This window comes from Balaenoptera physalus (assembly GCF_965194825.1).
Source record: "Balaenoptera physalus genome assembly, chromosome: 2".
Taxonomy (NCBI): domain Eukaryota; kingdom Metazoa; phylum Chordata; class Mammalia; order Artiodactyla; family Balaenopteridae; genus Balaenoptera; species Balaenoptera physalus.
The window spans coordinates 77,013,373-77,032,611 of record NC_138883.1 but is presented as its reverse complement, the minus strand read 5'-3'; the positions used below and the strand labels follow the sequence as shown (position 1 = coordinate 77,032,611).

The 19,239-nt window shown below is 43.8% G+C and overlaps 3 protein-coding genes across 5 annotated transcripts in view; 2 read left to right on the top strand and 1 right to left on the bottom strand.

Moving 5' to 3' along the window:
• LOC309656204 (muscarinic acetylcholine receptor M5) overlaps window positions 1-19,239 on the top strand; it is a 340,164-nt gene that overhangs the window by 152,078 nt on the left and 168,847 nt on the right. The gene's annotated exons all lie outside the window — the stretch shown is intronic.
• Window positions 1-19,239, bottom strand: part of LOC309656240 (uncharacterized protein) — a 108,656-nt gene that overhangs the window by 46,531 nt on the left and 42,886 nt on the right. The window contains exon 4 of one of the 3 annotated variants that reach the window (XM_082452506.1): window positions 15,139-16,013. The exons of the other annotated variants lie outside the window; for them this stretch is intronic. Coding sequence (XP_082308632.1) covers window positions 15,973-16,013 — 41 coding nt within the window. The 3' untranslated portion in view covers window positions 15,139-15,972. Of the gene's footprint in view, window positions 1-15,138; window positions 16,014-19,239 lie in introns of those variants that run through there. 3 annotated transcript variants of the gene reach the window in all.
• LOC309656278 (cell death regulator Aven-like) overlaps window positions 8,743-19,239 on the top strand; it is a 52,638-nt gene continuing 42,141 nt past the window's right edge. Inside the window, exon 1 of the mRNA XM_082452573.1 lies at window positions 8,743-8,873. Coding sequence (XP_082308699.1) covers window positions 8,793-8,873 — 81 coding nt within the window. The 5' untranslated portion in view covers window positions 8,743-8,792. The remainder of the gene's footprint in view (window positions 8,874-19,239) is intronic.

Genomic DNA, 19,239 nt, shown 5'->3' with positions numbered 1-19,239 from the left:
GAGGGTGCCTGCTTCCCTCTCTGTCTCCCTCCCTCCCTCTCCGTGTCCCTCTCTCCCCCCTCTCCCCCTCCCTCTGTCTCTCCCTCTCTGGGAGGGAGAGAGGGAGAGGGAGAGGGAGGGAGAGGGAGCAGGAGGGAAAATGATGGAGGGATGGAGAGGGAGAGAGGGTGAGGGAGAGAAGGAGAGAAGGAGGAGAGAGGGAGAGAGGGAGGGAGGAAGAGACCTCTCCCTCCCTCCCTCTCCCTCCCTCCCTCCTTCTCCTCCCTCTTCTCCCTCTCCCTCCAACTCTCCCTCTCCCTCCGTCTCTCCATCTCCCTCACTCCCTCCCAGAGACGGAGAGACAGAGGTAGAGGCAGAGCAGAACACGGAAACAAGGACAGGGAAACAGGCACAGGGAGAGAGGCAGGGACAGAGGGAGAGGAAAGAGGGAGAGGGAAGAGGGAGAGGAAAGAGGGATAGAAAAGAGGGAGAGGAAAGAGAGAGTGGTAGGGAGAGAGGGAGAGACAGATGGAGAGAGGGAGGGAGAGAGAGAGAGGGAGAGGGAAAGAGGTAGAGGGAGAGCAGAACAGGGAAAGAGGGACAGGGAGGGAGAGAGGGAGGAGAGGAAGCAGGGAGAAAAGAGAGAAAGAACACACCATCTACATTTCTGTCAGATGACACCGGGGATCCTTACACAACCAGGAGAAAATAACACAGGGAGGCTCTTTCTCAGCTGGAACTGGAACTGCAGAGGGGGCCAAACACCACCAGGCTGGCCACACATGTCCAGCCGCCGCTCCAGCCCCGTCAGCCGTGAGTCCGGTCACCAGGGCTCTGAGTGTCTGCTCCAGGGAGCTGGGGTTCACCCTCTCACCGGGGAGGCCGGGCCAAGACCGCGGGGCCCCGGGCTGGACACATAGGGGGAAAAGCATCCCCACAGGACAGCTTGTGCGAGCAGATTCAGCTGCCAGATTCTAGAGGCCCGGGACCACCCTGTGGCCCGTGAAAAACAGGAGGCCACGAGGGTCTTGCATCGTGATTCCTGTCCGTTGGACTGTAAAGTTTATGTAGGGACTCTTGCAAACAGTGGTAACAAGGCTGAATTGGAACGAGATTTAGGCTATTATGGACCACTCTGAAGTGTGTGGGTTGCTAAAAGCCCTCCCGGCTTCGCTCTTGTTGAGTGTGAAGATCCCCGAGATGCAGCCGATGCTGTCCGAGAACTAGATGGGAGAACACTATGTGGCTGCCGAGTAAGACTGGACCTGTCGAATGGGGAAAAGAGAAGTCGAAATCGTGACCGCCTCCTTCTTGGGGTCGCCGCCCTCGAGATGATTATCGGAGGAGGAGTCCTCCACCTCGCACACATCTCCAAGATGGAGAGCCTTCTCCGTCAGCCAGAGCAGGTCCCTTTCTAGATATAGGAGAAGAGAGAGATGACTGTCCCGGGAGAGAAATCACAAGCCGTCCCGATCTTTCTCTAGGTCTCCTAGCCGATCTAGGTCAAATGAAAGGAAATAGAAGACCACTTTGCAAGAGGAGTGGTGTACAGGCAATAACTTCATTTGACAGGAGTATGTACAGAAAATTCAAGTTTTGTTTGAGACTTCTGAAGCTTGGTGCACTTCTTAAATGTTTTAGTTGTTCACATTTGTTTGTCTCTTGGGACAGTGACCCATAAAGGTGTCATTCTCTGTGGTTTGAAATGGGTCATATGAGGCATGTGATATGAAGAATTGTTACCTTCCAATGTTCCCTTAAGCAAAATTGAATTTGCTTTGAATTTTTGGTCTTGCCTAGACTGATAATAAAACTTTAACTCCTGCCCACCTAAAGTGTGATGTTTACTATTATGGAAACAACACTGGCAAACATGGAAAAGACTTTCTGTAGCTGGGATATGGTATGCAGCTGTAGTTAAGCAAGCAGTCTTTAAAAGGTGCTGTGAACACAAGCCAGCAGGTAAAAATGAAAGCCGCACCCTTACCCTAGATTAGAGGTTTAAAAATTCCACTAGTCTTCACACGGGACAAGAGGTTGTCCAGGGAGTTGAGAATGTAAGAAGTTTCAAGGAAGTTAGTTTACCTTTGAGTTAGGTCATAAGTCCCCTCTGTGATTGCTCTACATGAATACATAGCTCTTTGTAATATTTTTTGGAAATCTGAGATTATCAAGATGCCAATGTCCTGCCAGATTAAGAGTATTGTAGAGCTGAACTTTGAGTTACTGTGCAATTTTTTTTTTCATGCTGTCATTTGTAATATGTTTTGTGAGAATCCTTGGGATTAAAGTTTTGGTTGCAAAAGAAAAGAAGAAAAGAAAAGAATCCGCCTGCCAGTGCAGGGGACACAGGTTCAAGCCCCGGTCCGGGAAGATCCCAGGTGCCGCAGATCAACTAAGCCCGTGGGCCACAACTACTGAGCCTGCGCTGTAGATCCTGGGAGCCAGAACTACTGAGCCCCCGTGCACAACTACAGAAGCCCGCACGCAAGGAAGACCCAATGCAGCCAAAAAAAAAAGACGATACTGGCCAGGTGATCAAGGGTAAAATCATTTGTCATAAGTCCCGTTGATGGTGTGTATCCTTGATGTGACCTGAGGAGAATGGCATTTTTATCTCTGTCTGGATCTTCCGCCCCAAACCCCATAACTCCAGACCAACCATAAGAAAACATCAGAAAACAGACAAACAAATTGAGGGAGAAAATACCTGACCAATCCTCCTCAAAACTTTCAAGGTATCAAAACCCAGGGACATCTGAGAAATGTCACAGCCCAGAGGAGACTGGGACAGAAAAAGGATGTTAGGGGAAAACTAGGGAAATGCTAATGAAGTGTGGACTTTACTTAATAACAATGTATCCATCTGGGTTCCTTAGTTGGATAAACTTGTCATACTAACGTACTAACGTGTTGGAAATAGGGTTACTGGGTCAGGGTCCACGGCACTCTACACTCTGTACAGATCTTTGCCACTTTTTTGTAACTCTAAGCTATTCTAAAATTAAGCGAGTACTGACCAGAGATAAGAATGTTATTTCCCTGATTTGAACATGCCTGAGTTTATTTTCATGGTCACATTTTTGCTATCTGGATGTGTCTTGGAATCAGTAGCAAAGGAGAGTTGCCAGCCCCTGGAAAGATGTGGGTGGTTTGCAGGTGGCTTGCTCTGGAGCTGAAGACCACGGTGGGAAGTCTGCAGCCTCGGGCTGCTCTTAGAACCATGGGAGGGGATGGGCCAGCTCAGTTAGGGATGGAACCTATAAATAAAACTTTTTTCTTTTCCATTATGGCTTATCACAGGATATTGAATATAGTTCCCTGTGCTAGACAGTAGGATGTTGTAGTTTATCCATCCTATATTTAATAGTTTGCATCTGCTAACCCCAAACTCCCAATCCAACCCTCCCTCACTCTTTCTCCCCCTTGGCAACCACAAGTCTGTTCTCTATGTCTGTGAGTCTGTTTTTGTTTCGTAGACGAGTTCATTTGTGTCGTATTTTAGATTTCACATATAAGTGCGATCATATGATGTTTGTCTTTCTCTTCTGACTTACTTCACTTAGCATGGTAATCTCTAGGTCCATCCACATTGCTGCAAATAGCATTATTTCATTCTTTTTATGGCTGAATAATATTCCATTGTATATATGTACCACATCTTCTTTATCCATTCATCCATCAGTGGACATTTAGGTAGCTTCCATGTCTTGGCTATTGTAAATAGTGCTGCAATGAACGTTGGGGTGCATGTATCTTTTCTTTCTTTCTTTTTTCTTTCTTCCTTTCTTCCTCCCTTTCTTTCCTCCTTTCTTTCTTTCTTCCTTTCTTCCTTTATTTCTTTCTTCCTTTCTTTCTTTCTTCCTTGCTTCCTTCCCTTCTTTATTTCTTTTGTTCTTTCTCTCTCTCTTTCTTTCTTTTTCTTTCTTTCTTTCTTTTTTTTTTGTCACACGGCATGTGAGATCTTAGTTCCCTGATCAGAGATGGAACCCATGCCCCCCGCACTGGAAGCACGGAGTCTTAACCACTGGACCACCAGGGAGATCCCAGGGTTTTGTGTATAGTTTTGAATTAGAGTTTTCTCCGGATCTATGCCCAGGAGTGGAATTGCGGGACCCTATGGCAGCTGTATCTGTTGCTGCACGTCTCACATCAACCACCTGCACTCCAATCCTTGCTCTCAACATCATCTTTGGGGAACCCAACCTGCGACAGGGACCTTGACAAGAAGAAAGGGCTCAGGGAAAAGCTACCTGCACAGGGAGGAGATAGAGGCCATCGTCCCTGGGGTGCAGTGGGGAGAGTGGGCACAGAGATTTGTCATTTCATCCCCGATGCTCATCTCAGCCCTCCTGGCTGCCCCACTCTAGGTCACCTCGGGATACAGAGGTGACCCGGTTAGAGTCCCTGCCTGTGCAGGAATCTGGGGGCACCAGCGGGTCTGAATAATATTAGTGCAGGGTCTCCCCCGTGGCACTGGGGTTATTCGGGGTGGGTCATCCTCTGCTGAGGGTCCCTCCTGGGCACTGTGTGGGGTTTAGCAGGAGCCCTGGCCGCACCCATTTGATTCCAGGGGCCCCTCCCCCCCAGTTGTGACAACCACAGATTTTCCCCACACATCACGGAAGAACTGGGTGAGGCGGGGGCAGGATGGCCCTGGGCGAGGACAGCTGTGTTGAAGCAACCAGCCTGGCCCAGGGCAAGGTCTGCCCCAATCCCGTCAGCGCCTGCATTTAGACCTGCCCCTTTCCTCTCCCACCTCCTGTGCCCTGCAGTGGTCTCCGAGACATCATCGCCATGTAATAAATCACACCTTCTCAGTTGACTGTTTGCTGCCCTCGCTAGAACGTGAGCTCTTTGAGGACAGGGATGCTGTTATGTCCCCAGCACCTAGAAGAGTGTCTGCTGTGTAGTAGATGCTTCATAAATACTTGCTGAATAAAGGAGTTGAATAAAGGGATGAGTGGATGAATGAATGAAGGTTACAGTGGAAGGAGGGGGGAGATTCCCTTTCTGGCTCTCGGGGGTTGGGAGATCAAGTGAAAGATCCGTCCTAAATAGGCTGACCAGCCTTCTGGGGTTCCCCGGGACTGAGGGTTTCCCCAGAGTTCCAGCGCTCAAACCTGAGCGGTCCTGGGCAAACTGGGGGCGGGTGTTGGTCACCCTATCTAAACACAGTAACAATTCCAGCTGCAATAGCAATGGCCAATGACCTCTACGGTCTTACTGACCATGCACAGTTCTTTACCTGGCAGGGAAGGGTGGGCCGGAATTGGAATTCTGGTGATCCAGGGCGGGTGAGGGCACACCCCGGGCTTGTGTAGGGGAGTCCAGGAAGGTTCTGGAGGAAGTGACAGTGACACAGGGGGGAGGGAGGAGTCTAAGGAAGAACGTCCCACATGACAACGTGTGCCAATGGCCCTGGGCCCAAGGTCACACCTGACCAGGGCTTGCCTTTTTTTTTTTTTTTTCTAATTTACTTTTTCCCTCATGGATATGCAATTGTCCTAATGCCATTTATTGAAAACTCCTTAATTTCCCCACTTTCTGTCATATCAAGTTCTCATAGATCTGTTTCTGGACCTTTATTCTATACCATAGAGCTATACGTCCCATCCTTGCACCACTAGGGCTGTTTCATCACTATAACTTTATTTTTTATTCATTTATTTTTCTTGGCCATGCCGTGCGGCATGTGGGATCTTATTTCCCTGACCAGGGATCGAACCCGCGCCCCCTGCCAGTGGAAGCTCGGAGTCTTAATCACTGGACCTCCAGGGAAGTCCCCAGGGTTTGCTTTGACATCCATCGAATGGTGGCAGGTGGGCACGGGGAGCAGCTGTCTGTGAGCCATCCTGTGTAGAAATGCAGGCTGGAGGGGAGGACAGATGGAGCGGGAGGGGAAGAAGCGGAGGAGGGAGGGAGGGCGGGCGAGAGACAGACAGAGCATGAAAGCTGAAAATAGCTCCTAGTGCCGGGAGCCTTGGAGCCAGAGCCTGGGAGCCAGGGTGACTGGCTCTCCTCCCTGGTGTGTGTGTGTTGCGGGGGGTGGCTCTGGGCTTCTCAGGCTGGGAATGGGGTGCACAGAGCAGGGACGGAGCAGGGACCCTTCTCTCTGGGACCTCGTGGGCCATCCTCAGCTCACAAAGCTGAGCCACTCCTGGCCCTACGAGTGGGGGGGCTTATCCTCCCTGTCCCCTGGATCACACCCCCTCACACACAACTTCCCCGTGTGTGTTCCCAGCAACCAAGAGAATCTGTTTTTAAAAGATTTGGGGGAGGGGGGTAAACATACAAACAAGAGCAGAATGGATACTTTTTCAGAATGTGAATGGCTCTGTGTAAGCCCACCCCCAGGGTAACCACAGTCCTGACCTCTAACACCCTTGACGAGTCAGCCTTGGTCTGGGCTTGCGGACCCACGGAAGCTTCCTCATCCCCTCCTTCAGATCCCGTCTCTCCCTTGGCGTCTTTGTGAGAAGCACCCGGGGAAGTGGGACTGCTAGGCTATACTGCTGCTAGAACTCCACCTGGGCTCCACCAGGCTCCAGCCCCCCACCCTGTGCACCTCTCTGACCCTGAGGCACCTCAACTGGTAGGAGCCGCATCACCTTCCCTCCTGGGACTTGTGACACTTAAGGGAGACACCGCAAGGACAAGCCTTTGGCTCCCTGGCTGGCAAAGAGCAGGTGCTCAATTGTCATAAGTGTCCGTATCAGTGAGGGTTCTCCAGACAAACAGAATCCATAGGGTGTGTGTGTGTATATACACACACACACGTACATATGTACACGCATACAAAAATATACAGCTGTGTATCTATGCAGTATGCATACACACATATACACATACAGTATATACAATACACACTTACATATATACACACATATAAAATGCATAGTTTGTATATCTACAGTATGTATACACACATATACACATAACATATACAATACACACATACATAGACACTATACATACACACATATAAAATGCATCGTTTGTATGTATACAGTATGTACACATACGTATAACATATGCAATATACACACCTAGGTACATATATATCATACATATATACACACATACAAAGATATTTAGGTGTGTATATAGACAGTATACATACATACACATATAATATATGCAATACGTACACGTACATACATATAGACACACATATACACCTACATATAAAAGCATATAGCATAAAAATATATATGTACTGTATATATAAATTCATCGTATGTATACGTACATATATCATATATATAAGATATATACATACATACAATGTATACACACACATACACACCTATATGTTAATATGCGCATGTACATACACATATAAATACATACGCAAGTGTGTATATAATAGTATATACATATAAACATATAACACCTAGAAACATATACACATACAGGTATACAACATATATACACACCTATATATAAATACACACTGTATACATACATACAGTGTACATAAACTGTATATCTACACACACCCATATATCAATATATGGGTGTGTGTATATATACAGCATGTTCACATTTATAAAATGTATACTATATATATGCACATACATACATGTATACAATATATACACACAAATATATAGGCTTGTATGTATACTGTATAGAGTACTTACACATATACTACAAACGCACGCACATATAAACATATGTGTATACATATATATAATATGTATGCACACATATACAAATTAATAGGCTTGTATATATTCAGTATTTTTACATATATAGTTTTGTTTTAAGGAGTTGACTCATGTGACCGTGAGGCAGGCAAGTCAGGGCAGGACTCTGGGCTGGAGACACAGGGAAGAGCTGATGTCCCAAGGCCATTGGAGGAAGAGTTCCCTCTTTCTACGGAACCTCATTTTTCTCTCCAGTCCTTCAACTGATGGACGAGGCCCACCCACGCCGCGGCATTGACAATCTCCTTTACCCAAAGTGGACCAATTTCAGTGTTCATCTCTTCTGAAAAATACCTTCCTGGCCACATCTGGAATAATGTTTGTGCTTGCCGGGGCCCCACGCAGTGCGCACATGAGATTAACCATCCCCGTGGCGATGATGACACTTGATTTTCTCCCTTGACCATTGTCACTACTATTCCAATTAAAGTGGCAGCGCCATGAGGGCAGGGCATTTCCTTTTTTGCCAGTACTGAGCGTCCAGGGTCTGGTGCCTAGCATAGGCTAAATACAGGGCATTTTTGTGAACAGAAGCCGGGATTCCGGCTGTCATATTTAATGAGGAATTATAGTCTTATTATTGGGTGGGGGGTGGGTGTGTGTGTCACGGTACGTCAAGGGCGGGAGTCGAACCCGCCACCCCAAGCCCCGAGGGGGTCTCCCCGGGTCCCGACTTCGGGCCGGTGCGGGTGGCCGGGGGCAGCCGAAGACGTGCGTGCGTGCGTGCGTGCTTGCGTACGTGGAGCGGGCGAGTCCACGGGGCTGACGGCGCGCGCGCCGCGAGTGAGTGGTTCAGCCCGGCCCCGGCTCATAGTGCTCGCCTCACGCCGGCCCGAGTTGGCTGCCGCGCTGGAGGTCCCGGGCCTGTGACCACAAAGAGGGAGCCGGGGGCCAGACGGGAGCGTGGCGGCGGCGGCGGCGGCGGCGGCGGCGGCGGCGGCGGTGGCTGAGGTCCAGGCCAGGCCCCCTCCCCTCAGCCTCCCGCCCGCCCGCCCGCCTGCCTCGCCCCCGCCCGCCCGCCTGCCTCGCCCCCGCCGGCGGGCGTCCCGCCCCTCCCCCCAACCGCCAGACTAGCCTGGTGCGGGGGCCGCGCGCGAAGACATGGGGGAGAAGTTGGAGCTGAGGCTGGAGTCGTCCGTGGGGGCCGAGCCCGCCGTCTACCCGTGGCCGCTGCCGGTCTACGTGAGTGCCACCCGTCCCCTCTTCCCGGAACCCCGCCCCTCTTCCCCCGCGGCGCGCGCTGAGCCCACCGAGAAACGGAGCGACTCGAGTCGCCAGACCCTCTTTGGAGCCCCCCTTCCCGCCCCGCCGTGGTTCTCCGCGGCCGTGTCCAGCCCCCGCGCGCAGGGTGGGCAGAGGGGAGCCGGGGCCGGCCGGGGGCGCAGACTCGGCCGCGGGGACCCCGCGCTTCCGAGGGGCGCCCGAGCCGGGCTGCCGTTGGCTCTGTAGGGCTGGGGACCCCGGTCCCCCCGGGCCTGGACGGCCGGCGGGCTTGCCCTTCCGTACTTTATGATCTGACATGTAGGGTTTCTTTTTCCTGGTAGTTTATTCTTAGCGCTGTCAACGTGCTTAGCTTTTTTTATTTTTGAGGACACCCTTTCCTTCCTCTCTCCAGTTTTTTGTGTTTTTGTTTTGTTTTGTTTTAGTTAGGCATTTTGTCCCTCTGATCTTGAGTGGGTGGGCTGGCTGGACCCTTGGAGAGGAGGCGTTGTCTCCCCTAATTTGAGTGGGTGGGCTGGCAGGGCCCTTGGAACGGAGGCATTGTGTCCTGTAATTTTAGTGGGTGGGCTGGCTGGACCCTTGGAGAGGAGGCATCCTGTCCCCTGATCTTGAGTGGCCTTTGGAAAATGACACGCCGAACGGAAATTTACACAGGCGTCCGGTGATTCCAGAAATGCAGGGTGTCCGGGCAGGTGGGCGCCCGGCCTCTCGTCCCCCGTGGCGGCGTGGTGCGCGTGTTGTTGTCTCAGGGTTTACGCTTGGGCCCTGCAGCCCACCTTCGGGAGGGAAAGCGCAGCGGGCGCCTTGGGCCGGCGCCTTTGGGGCGCCCTTTCGTGCGCTCGGCTTGCGGGGGACCGGCCTCCAGGGGAGCCGGCGGGGAAGCCCGCGCGACCCGCCCCTCGCGCGGGCTCCGTGTGTCTCAGTTTGTGGAAACTGTGTCGCGGCCGGGTGCGGGTCGGGACGCTGGGACCGCCTGGGAGCCGTTGTTGACTCCGGTCCCCGGTTCTCCGCAGTTCTCCGAGGTCGGAGGGTTTCCAGCCCGCCACCGCGCGCTGGCGCCTTCTATTTTTTTTTTTTTTTTTTTTTTGCTCTTCCTGTGCCCAGAGGCGCGGTTGAGTTGTGCACCCATCCCTCACTCTCCGTGTCCCTCTTCCTTTATTGTCTGGTTACTCGCTGGTACTTTGCTCCCTCCCATTTTATCATTATCTGTGAGTTTTATTAACATGACGTTTACTCCCTCTTTTAAATTAATAATGAAGGAAACTGTGAAATGGTACTTTTATCTTTAATGGCTGATGCTGTAAAAGTGACAATTGCAATGCAAGCATCTTTCCCTAACTTGACTCCTGTCATGCATCTCAGTAGTGCCTCTGTGACAGGACTTGAAATGATAGCACCCACATCTCTTGCAGCTCATTCACACTGAAGGGATATAATCATCGGTTTGCTATCACAGCCACTTGCCCAGCTCAGACTGTGATGTCACAAACCAAAGATGATTCTCCCTCAGCAGGAAGAAGCCGGAGAGATGAATCTCCATGATGGACCATCAGCCTTATTCAAATTTGGTCACTTCATGAAGAAAAATTAACCATAATAAAGATCAAAGATACCGGCTAGTTGAAATACCCTGTTGAATTAAGCTTAAAAAACTTTTCCATGATACTGGAATGAAGGAAATTCTTTCAAAATTCTAAGGAAAAATTTGAGAGTTATAATAATGCAGATATCAGTAAATATGTATGGAATTAAAAATATTATGTAGTGCTGGTCCCTTTAAATGTTAACACTTAAAAATAACTTATAGGTATGTTTCTTATTTTCTATGCAAAATTATGTGGCTTGCTATTTCAGACAAAGATGACATATCAATGTGAAAAGAGTCGGCAGAGACACAAAATGGATGTACTTTCTCTTGACCTATACACCTACTTTTATGTTCTCATGGTTTAAATAAAAAGTACAGCTTTTGGATTGTTTAAAAAGAGCAGAAGCTAAAAATACGGTACTAAATATCATTGCAAGGATTTGGTAGCCAAAACATTTGCTCCATTTCTAGGAAAGAATCCATTAAGACAAAATCATATTCCTTTTATAATATAATACTTTTTATATCATGTGCGCATGAAAAACATTCTAAATTACAGAAACAATTAGACAGTCATTGAGTACTCCCCAAGATGTTCAAAATCTCTTTAGTTGTTAAATCTATCAACACACAACACAAAAACTCTCAGAAATAAACCACATCTTCAGGTATCCAACCACATCTTCTAGCATAAAATTCCTTATCCGTTTGTACCCATGAGATGCTAAAGTTGAAGCAGTTTTCAACTTGAATCATTGATAAATGATGTGTTAAAAATTAGCTAATGTTTTTATTCTTTACTTTTTCACTTAAAATGAAGACGAAACTGTAGATTGGGCTAATTTGGAATAAATTGCTATAGAGTTATTTTTGGAAAGCTGTTATTGAAATCTCAATAATCATTATTCAGAATGGGTTATTATAGAGAAATAGCTTGATTTAGATAGGAAAGAGAAATGAAGGTTCACTGGGACTGATGCTAACCAGGGCTAAAGGGGAGGTGGGTTTGCTCATCCATTGTCTTTAGAAGATAAATCACAGAAGCAAAGTCCCTAACCTGGTGGGACCTGGGTCTCTTTGTACATTACAATGAGTAAGTAAAATCCAGAAGACTTGAGGATTGTAATTTTATACCCCCTTCAGTTCTATTTATTGGAAGCAAATTGTTTGAGTATAATATTGTTAATCTCTTCTTTTTGCCTAAGTTAAACAATTCTTTGAGTTGAAATAGTTTTGTAACTTAAAAAATATATGCCTATTTTCAAAGCATGTCAGGTTACAAAATATAATGAGGAAAAAGATGAATTCTTAAGGGTTCAGGTACATGTCAGTACAGTTAAAAAATACTTTTAGTGAGGGCTGGTATACAAAGTATTTTGAAATTTTTAAATAAACATTTTTCTCTGCAACAAATTGATACACTACAGTATTACTGCTTGTATTTGAATTGCTGCTTTCCTTTACTGGAAAATGACAGGTGAATTTCTGTAATGAATTCCGACGCAAAAGATTTATGACATTTAAGGTTATTTATAGACTGTCTTGAAAAGAGTGATGGGATCATGTAATTTACTCTATTAATTAAAAGTTGAAAAAAGGAAAGAATTCAGTGAAATGGAAGAATTTCAAATTTGACTTATCAGGCAAGTACTGAATAATTAATTACTTTAGATAAATTTCCTTATATTATCGGAAGATCTCTACAGTTAGGTGTGATTTGCTTTTTTTGTTTCACTTGTCTCCTGTCTTTTAAGATAATAGAAGCATATTATTTGTAGGGCTTCTTTATGAAAAGATTAAGCTTTGAACTTTTCCTATTGAAGTTAACTGATATGGTTGAATTTTTGCTAAAAATCTATGTAGGGAATTCAGATTCTGACAAATGCTTTTCTTTTTTTAAACATAAGATAGTCTAAAAGTCTCATTATGGAGTGATTTCCAGGGAATTTCTAAAAGGCACTGTACCCTTTAAAATTCTGTGATGGTTTCAGTAGTTCTTTGCATTTTACGGTTTGGGCCATTTGGTCTGAGTTAAAGCTTGTGAGGTATTAAGATACCATTTGTTTTTGTTCCGTTGTTAAATCAGAAAAATGTCCTCATTTATAAATGTTATGAAACTATGCCCAGAACCTTAGGGTGTTTTAGCTCCATTCTACTGAAGTGCTTGCTATACCTTAGTTTACTAGAGATTGTTTTTCTTGAGTGTGAATGAGAATGACATCACAGGGTTTTTGTTTTTTGTTTTTGGCTAATGATAAAAACCAGTCATTGAGCTTTGTTCTTTTGCATCAATAGAAATAATATTAAAAACAATAATTTTTCTTTGTTTTACCAAGTGCCCTGGGAAACAAATTACATTTGAATGTGTTTGGTAAATAGCATCTCTGAATTACTCTTCTGCCCCATTCAGGGCTCTCTTCGTGCATTTCCCCCCCAAGCTATTAAATAAAACAAAACTGGGAGTTGTAAGACGAAGACAAAGATGGGACAAATCTATTGAAAAATGAATGGAATTTTTGGAGTGTTTTCTTACCTAGTTATGGATGATTAGTTTATGCAGCATAAATAAAAACAAGTGTTTACCTTACAAGCCTTAAATCTGCACAGAGCTCAAGGGAGGATCACATGAAATTCAAATCTACTACATTCACAGCATCAGCAGGTTTAGTTTCAGTGGTCGAGACATAAATTAATGTTATAAAATTAAATCTTACCTGGCAGTGGTTTGTTTGAAGCTCAGTTATTTGAACTCCGGCTGGAAATAGTAAGCTTCGATACCTGAAATGCAGTCTCTACTTCCTTTTGTGTTCTCTTTTACCCCTGTGTTTTTCTTTCCTGCAGTCTCTGTCTGTATTCCCGGTAATCTTGGAGCATTAGTTAGGACAGCATGCAATAGATGAAGCTTCCTTTTGGATAGGATTATAGAACTAGAAGGGTGAATTTTGCCTTTCTCTGTCTGATGACAGCCGTCGATCTGACCGCAGACAACTTGAGTGTTCAGAACTTATTAAAAATTCATTGACTGTTTCAGCAATTGAGAAATCCTGGGTCTTTCTATAGACGTTTTACCTTCTGCCAAAGTTCTGTCCGTATTTCAGAACTACACGTGCTCCTGAATCAAGTTGCCTTAAAAAATTGTCTGGACTAGAAGCGTGGATGTTCTCTTGCGTTCTGTTGCTTTCCTTGTTTTTCCCTTTCCCAACTTTTCAGTCCATGAGCTTCCTTCCTGTAGAGGGTGAAGGGATTTCTTCTGTCCTTGTGTTCCTGTAACACGTAGTTCTGTGAACAGTGAGCGAAAAATCCAGAAGGAGGTACGGCTTTATCGTAGTCTCCGGACAGTGACCACACTTGGCATGAATGAAGAGCTGATAGGAGCTTTTCAAACCAGGCAGCAAACTGATGGCGTGACGCTTCCGTACATAGTAAACCCATTAATTACTTCTGCTGATGGACAGCAGTATGCCCTGAAAGGAAGAAAGGAAGGAGCAGATGATCACATTCGGTTTAACAGGTGCTCTCTGAGCAGCCTGTCACTGAGAAGTGAATCCAGGAAAAGCTGCAGCTTTGGAATGTGATCAGGTAGAGTGGGCAAGAGTTGTTTTGACAGACAGTTAAGTGACGTATTTTGGGAGGAAACAAAGAGCTGAGCACAGAGGTAGCAGGAATAAGGTTCCAAAATGCTTTTGAAAATGTTCATTTTCCCCTGTTAGTCCTTTTGGCTGGAAGAAAGTAATGTGTATTTTACCTCTGCATTATTTGCAGGGATTTTGCTGAGCTGTTTTCTCATGATATAGCTTTCCCTAAAGAAGGAAAATGATTTTTAAAAAGTCTTTGAGATAGAAAAGTATATTGTGAGTTTAAAAACTTCGTAGCAGGGAAAAGGCTACTTTTTTGTGAAAGATGTGTAAAAAAGAAAAAACAATTGTAAGCTGTGTTCTGACATAAATCTGAGGGTAAGCAGAGAAAAGGCTGCTTTTTAAAAAATATATTTTTATGTTTTTATATATGTTTTAGGCACATGCATTTTGTTGCTTTGGAATAAAGCATCACTTGACATAAAAATTTAGCAGGGTCTTCCTTTTAAGAAGTTCCTAAATTAGAGGGAATTTTGAGTAGTTGTATAAATGAATAGCTCTAAAAATGTCAATTTCGTAATTATTTTACTTAATTTTTGAAATATCACAAGATGATTTTTTCCCCTACATAGAGTCCTTTAAGGAGGGTTTCTGGGCAATAGAATGCTTTTAAATGTTTTTTAAAAAAGTATTATGAGAAATTTCAAATGTATACAAAACTACAAAAAATAATATAGGAACTTCCATAAACCTATTACCCAGATTCAATAATTACCAAGGTTTTTGCCATATTAGCTTCATTTAGCTCTGTTTTTTCTGTAGCTGAAATATTTTAAAGCAAATCTCATTTCACCCCTGCATACTTTAGTATGTATATGTTTAAAGCATTAACACTTTCTCACATGACTACTGTGCCATTATCACACTTAACAATACTAATAATTATAATTAATAATTAACAAAGGGGTTAATTGTAATAATCATTTGGGGTCATATAATATCCGGACTATTTAAAATTTCTCATGTGTCCTAAACTGTCTCTTTACATAGGTTTTTTTTTGAATTAGGATCTAGACAAAGTCCACACATTATATTTAGTTGTTAGGCATTAGAATTTTAAACTCTGACTAAGATGATCACATACGAGGAAGAGGTAAAATTTAATTTTATTGTGGTATTCTACACACATTCATAATATGAATATCTACAGAGAACATATCTCTAGAATATTTTCTTGAATATTTTTCCACTTAACATTATGCATGATACCAAAAAAGGAATGTAATTTTATATGGTAATGATTGGCCATTCATTAGGTTCATTGCTTTCTATAAGTTTTGGTTTTGACTTGTTCTGGAGTATGTATTGATAGTTCAGGATTCTGCGCAAGCTGTTGAGCCTACCATTTGGGCTGGGCAAGTTCAATCCGATGCATTCCAGTCAGTTCTGCTTTATTGCTGAAAAAGACCATCTTGCTTGTTTACCTTATCAAACACAGTAGAGTATTGCGATAATAAACACTCCAAGTTTAAAGCCATTGATTATTAAGCCACTTTCAACATTTGAATGTGACCTACGAGTTCCATGAATATCTAAAAAGAAGTAAGAATCAGATGGGGTCATTGTGTTCCTGAGGACCAATGACTGTAGTACTATATAATTACATACTATTCATAATAGTGTATAATTTTATGAATTATTGTATAATTATTTCCAATAATAGCAGTTTTTTTCCTATGAATTTTTATTTTCCTGTGAGATTTGAACTGCCAGCTCCTTTCTGAAAAAGCAGAGCATTTGGCTGCCTACTTAACTTTCTCAGGAGTGCAATAATAACATGAGGTCCTTGAATAACTTGTGTGCTGCATTCTCCCCTGTTGAAATTCATTCTTCATTCTCATCCCGATTCTCTCTCTCCCTCTCCATCTTCCAGGTTGGCTAGATAAATGAGAACGGGGAAGATGAAATATGGGGTGGGGGGTCACTAAAAGGGCATGGATGGAAATTATACCCAGGTTCAGAGCCAGTGCTGAGGACCATGCTCCCATTTTTCTGGAGGCTGTAGAATTCTGCTCTCCCAAGTGGTCCATGGATGGTATACCCCTGGCTGTATCTCCTGTCCCATGTCATGTTATGGCATGATTGTTTGTGTAACACTTCTTTATGTTGTCAAATTATGCCTAATGAGGTTTATATCTGTTTATTACCTACATATGTGAAATCCTGGTAAATACTTAATGACTATGACCATTTTATACACGTAAATGGAATAGAAAAAGATGAGCCAAAATGCTTCTGCTTTCTGTAGGATGGACTTTCTGCTTTGAAGCAAGGCGTTGTCGCTGTGAATAATATTGTTCAGAGATCTAATGGGCTGAGGGGCTAGTTGGGTAAATGGCTTGTTCTCCTCACCTCCACCTCCATAGGAAGAGGAGGGAAAGTCTCAGGGAGATGGATTTTATGTTCTCTTTGATGCATGTGATAAAGCACAATTTTCTTTTGTCCAGATGTTTCAACTCCCATCTTCCATTTTGCAACTCCCTTTATTCTCTAAATTTAAGTTAATCTGAACTCGCCCATTTCCACTATAAAACTGACCAAAGAACTTCAGAAGTTTCATAGTCTTTATAGATTTTTAAAGAGCTTCATGTATAATAAGATAAACGACTTTTCCCCACAAAGTTCTTTCTTGCAAGAATGTTTTGTCCATACCAAGAAGTATGCTCACAGCTGTTTCTGAGTCTTTGCAAAATCGTAACTGCTTTTGTAAAGGAAAAATAAAAAAAATAGCCCCTTCTTTATGTTCTCCAGTTCTTAGATGAGTAGGATTTGTGTTTCAGGACTGCTTCTGTGGCAACTGCTTATTTTTAGGGCATTTTAAATATCCATCATCTCAATCGAGTGTCATTATTTTTCAGTTAATAAAAAAAGAAAAAAGTTGCATTTTAAGAGTATTGTAGAATCATGCAAGTTCTTTCTAAAATATGCTTTTTTTGGTTGTTCTTGTTAAAGACATCAAATCTTTGTTGGCTTACATGGGTCATTCTAGATCACTTTAGCCCATTAATTGTAATAATTAACAAATTTTGATTCCTTCCTAGGTACACGACACAACTCTAGATACTTTGAGTGTGTAATAATCTACTTTTTTGTAGCTTTGGGGCAGAGACTGTTATCAATCATATTTTATAAAGGAGGAAATTGAGATACAGAGGGGCTAAGTAACTTGCTCAATTTGACCCAACTAGTAAGATGCTGAACTGTGGTATGAATCCAGTAGGATGCCCTACTAAGGAAAAAGATAATGGAGCCTTTTCCTTTACATGTGAGACTCCCAGTATAATTTTGACAGTGGCGTGTCTCCAGCATAATCAACACTTTACCAAAATGAGGTCTGCAGTTTCTCTGAGATCCCAGATGACTGACTGGCAGATGACTCTAAGAATTGACTGTCCTTGAGAAAAGGACGGTGAATTTAATATAGGATGAATGTTGCTTTCTAGCTTCCCTGCTTAATATCTATAAAGGGGTGATTTTTTCTTTCTAAAATTATTCATTTTATTCTTTTATAGGCTCTCAAATAGTAGTATGTTTTAGAATACCAGTCACGTTTAATTAAACATTTTTAAACTGAGTGTGTTGCTATGAGGGGATATGAACTAGACTTGTACTTGATAATAAAATTGATAGGAAACAGTGACCTGCAGACGACGCCTAGGGGTCTCCAGACCACAATTTAGAAGGCTGATTTTACAGGCACACCCCAGTGAGTGGGATAGATATGTTCCTGGGGAGATTGGTTACTAACATTTCTCATTAACTATTTATTAAGTGTTTCTAATGTTCCAGGTCCTAGACTAGGCTATGTTCTGGGGGTAGATTTAAAAAAAAAAAGAAAAAGGTAAGAACCTTGAGAACCCTGCAGCCTAGTGGGGACACTAAAGTGAACACATGGTCCCAAAACCGAATGTTAGGTATGGCCACATCATACGCTTTCAGATCCCAGTTACTGGGGCCCTTCAGATTTCCAGGTTTATTTGAGCTCTTCTAATACTCTTGAACTTCTCTGTAGCTGTTCCTCTGTTGTGAGATCACTTCTGCTTTCTCAGTGAGCTCTGATACTGCATCTTCATCAGTCTGGCAAGGAGCCATTCTCTGGAGCAAACTGGATTATTTGGATAGGCTGTGTTTTTTGTTTTTGATGCCCTTCTCAGTGGCTCTAGGCATCTAGTCTTTAGGGAATCACTTCATACAAGAGTCAGCCTCTCCCAATCCCAGGGAACAAGGTAATCCCCACAATTTGAGATCTTCCATTTCCATTTTGCTTTATACTAGAGACATGTTTTTAGAAAGCATCTGTGTCCCGTTTGCATTTCTCTATGTTAGGAGTGGTCTCCTAGTAACATGCTTATAGACTTATTCTGAGTGATCCATGAAGAGTACCCAGCACAGTGCCCCACATAGATGGCAAATGCTCAATAAATGTCAGCAGTTATGATTATGGAATTTAGTTTTAGTGCTGGAAGAACTTCAGAGATAGTTTAGTCTAACCACGCATTTTACACAGTAAGTTTTTTTTTTTTTAAACAACAGCTCCTGTTTATTCTTTTATTCTTTTTATTTATTTATTTTATTTATGGCTGTGTTGGGTCTGCAGAGATTTCATATTTATTATTTGATAGGATTGATACTTTAGTCCTCAGTTGAACAGTTTAGCGCCTAAAATATCTGGATCATTGTGCAAGGGTGACTAAGGATAAACTGTTCCCAGGCAGCTGACATGGAGTGAGGGAGAAAAGCATACAAACGAACAATGTTGTCCTTAGTGTGACAGTTACTAAAGTGGCTATAGAATAGTCAATAACACGGGGCTTACACGCAGGAGGAAACAGTGTTACCTGGAGAGATTAGGGAGGTTTTCTAGAGGAGGGGTGTTGGGGGTAGGCATTGGCTCGGTGCTCTTTGAACCCCTCCGGAAGAAATCAGTTTTAAGAAGCTCATTTTATTCTTCTTGTTTATCTCGAAACATTAACAAGAGGCTTGTTGTGTGCTAAGTGGAGAATTAGTTTGAGATAATATGTATAAAACATTTAAAATAATAGGAGTGGCAACAATCTGAGACACACACACATACACTCTCTTCCTCTTTTTAACCCAAGTATTC